Source organism: Halyomorpha halys, unplaced genomic scaffold, assembly GCF_000696795.3.
Source record: "Halyomorpha halys isolate HHAL.00 unplaced genomic scaffold, Hhal_1.1 Scaffold541.1, whole genome shotgun sequence".
NCBI classification, from domain to species: domain Eukaryota; kingdom Metazoa; phylum Arthropoda; class Insecta; order Hemiptera; family Pentatomidae; genus Halyomorpha; species Halyomorpha halys.
In genome coordinates, this window is record NW_027112673.1 from 620,152 (window position 1) to 622,797 (window position 2,646).

At 31.3% G+C, this 2,646-nt stretch overlaps 1 protein-coding gene across 1 annotated transcript in view; it reads right to left on the reverse strand.

The window, feature by feature from the left end:
- Positions 1-1,818, reverse strand: part of LOC106684082 (torsin-1A) — a 10,791-nt gene extending 8,973 nt beyond the window's left edge. The window contains exons 1-4 of the mRNA XM_067050491.1: positions 1,438-1,818; positions 1,123-1,370; positions 881-1,032; positions 651-799 (exon numbers count right to left, since the gene is read on the reverse strand). Coding sequence (XP_066906592.1) covers positions 651-799; positions 881-1,032; positions 1,123-1,370; positions 1,438-1,615 — 727 coding nt within the window. The 5' untranslated portion in view covers positions 1,616-1,818. The remainder of the gene's footprint in view (positions 1-650; positions 800-880; positions 1,033-1,122; positions 1,371-1,437) is intronic.
- Between the last annotated feature and the right edge of the window lie 828 nt (positions 1,819-2,646).

A 2,646-nucleotide genomic window follows, 5' to 3' on the forward strand; every position in this document is an offset into this window, starting at 1 on the left:
CACCAGTTAAGTATTGGTGAAAGCACAATGTCAAAAAAGAGAAGAAGGAATAAGATATAACTCGCTTGAACTGCTGTAAAATACTGACTTTATTGTGTTTGCTACATCTCTTATATACCCTCGATCAGCTGATCCCCTCAGTCAGCTGACATCGAAATAACAGCTATATATACATATACATACGCACACACACACACACACACACATATAGGCACTTTGCATTAAGATCTTGACCAAGCAGTCCCGATGAATAAATAGTCTTGAAATTCTGGCCTAAACGTTAACATTAATAAGTTTTTACTTATTTTTGTACTTCACTGACCACAACCCAATCATCTTCTCATATATATTATTCATGGTTAACTACCTTTTCATCATTATAATTATTGCTACTTCTATTCTTTCATCTTCAATAATTCTCATTTCACTTATATATTTCTTTAACATTTTTTTTCTTTCCTTCACCTTCTCACAAACATTCGTTATTCTCTAACAAATATCAGATCACCGGACATATAATAAGCAACAAAAACAATAAAATAATTATACCTAATTCTTACTTTGAAATTTTAAACTACCTACTCAAGTCAGACTTAAAAAAATTAAAGTAACCACATAATATACATTAAAAAAAAAATAGTAGATAGTACCTTCTTCATTTAATGCACTTGTAAATAAGGATTTATCGAAGGAGGACAGTTTGATCTCTTCTCTCTTCACACCATTGTACCATAAATCCTTTGTTATTGAATTTATTTTATTCATTCCATTATTCGAAATAAAGATGAATACATTTTTCCTGAAACATCATGAGTAGTTATGACATTAGTTATGATAATAACTAATTAGTAGGAAGGTTTAATCTTAAGAAATGATTTACCTAAAATCTATACCAATAACTTCATGGTGAAAATCAAGAAAAGGTTTAAGGGCATCAAATGTACCATTTGGCATTTTCTCAATTTCATCAAACACAAATAACGATCTTTCACAATTTTTAGCCCGTGTCTTAATATCATCGATTAATTCTATCTGTGAATAATATTGATGTTAATAAAAACTGCACCATTATTATTATTTCTAACTTGGTATAAGTAATGATCATCATCCAAAAGAAATTACCTGGCTCACGAAATGTGTATCTGCCATAGTATAGTGCCTGTAAAATTTACTTTTAGTACCTTTAAAATACATATTAGCAGCTATTAATTGTGAAACCATTGTTTTACCAGTCCCAGGACTACCATGAAAACTCATGACAAAGGGTTTTGATGGATTATCATTTTCCAAAAAAAATTTTAAGCTAGATAGCAATGCTTTTCCTATAAGGGGCTGGCCAAAAACTTTACTTTTTAAGTCTGAGCTGAGTCCTAAAACATGAAATTATTGAAAAGAGAGGGGAAATAAACATAAGCACATAAATGTCTAAATAAAAACCTTCTATATCCTTTTTGATCCAGTTGCTGTTACATCTTTCCAAACCAAAGAATTTTTCCAAAGAATTGAAGTACGTTAACTCCAATGATAACGACACAAAACTCATTAATATCATTAACCACAAAAAATTAATTGAATTCATTTCGGTAGATAATTCGTAATGGTTACAGCTCAGCATATCTCTTTTTTATTAATTTAAATTTTCCCTCTTTCCGAGGTTTTTTTTGTTTAACACTACTCTGTTTTTTCAAGTTAAATCCTTTATTCTGTTCTATCGGGTTTAACTCTTTAATACCATCCTGATACATAACCAGACTAGCGGTAATTCAGAAAAATATAGTCTGTCACCAGTTCAAAACTATAATCACCATCGCAACTGATACTGCAACATAGATGTCGATGTATTGAAAACATCGATGTTTTACCCAAAACAACGATGTTTTTAAATCGATGTTTTACTTTCGATGTTTTACGTTTGTCCCAATTTTTCATTTTTTTTTTTATGTTTTTGAACATCCATTTTAGTAACATAAGGTCTGTTCCAACGACTACCCTTGATCAGGCCAGTCAGAAATGCTCTTCCAATCAAAGAATGCAACATCGACTACTGGCCGGAGCATGCGTGGTCGTTGGAACAGACTTTATGTTACTGGAATGGTTAAAAAAAAACATCGATGTTTTTTTGTCAACGTCGCATCTATAGCTGATACATACACACTTAAACATTGGGAAAAATTGCTTATTGAGGATCAGCACAATCTATAGTATCGATGGGTGATGATAAATCAATTAAGTATAATAATTCTAAATTGGTTATAAATCCCTTTTCCGATTCTCAAGAGGGATATATTTAGAAAAACGAGGCGATCAAAGCAGGAGAATTTCATGGATAAATTGACGAATCGCAATTTCGTCAATTAAATTAAATACTACAAGTTTAATAAAAACGATTTTAAGACGAAGTTGGTTTTAGAACAAACCCTACACGAGGGGTATTCATGATGTTGTGTTAAATGTTATATGTTTTACCATGTTAAATGTTATAACTATAGGATTGTGAGCAGCCCTATTTGAAGTCATGGTAAACGTTAAATGCATAAGAACCCCTAGCGGATTTTCTCAGCAACTTGTTGTATAAGCCTTTATGTTTATAACCTTCCTTCCAGACCCTCATGTTATTGTTTACTTCAGTTTTGATTTAAGTAATTA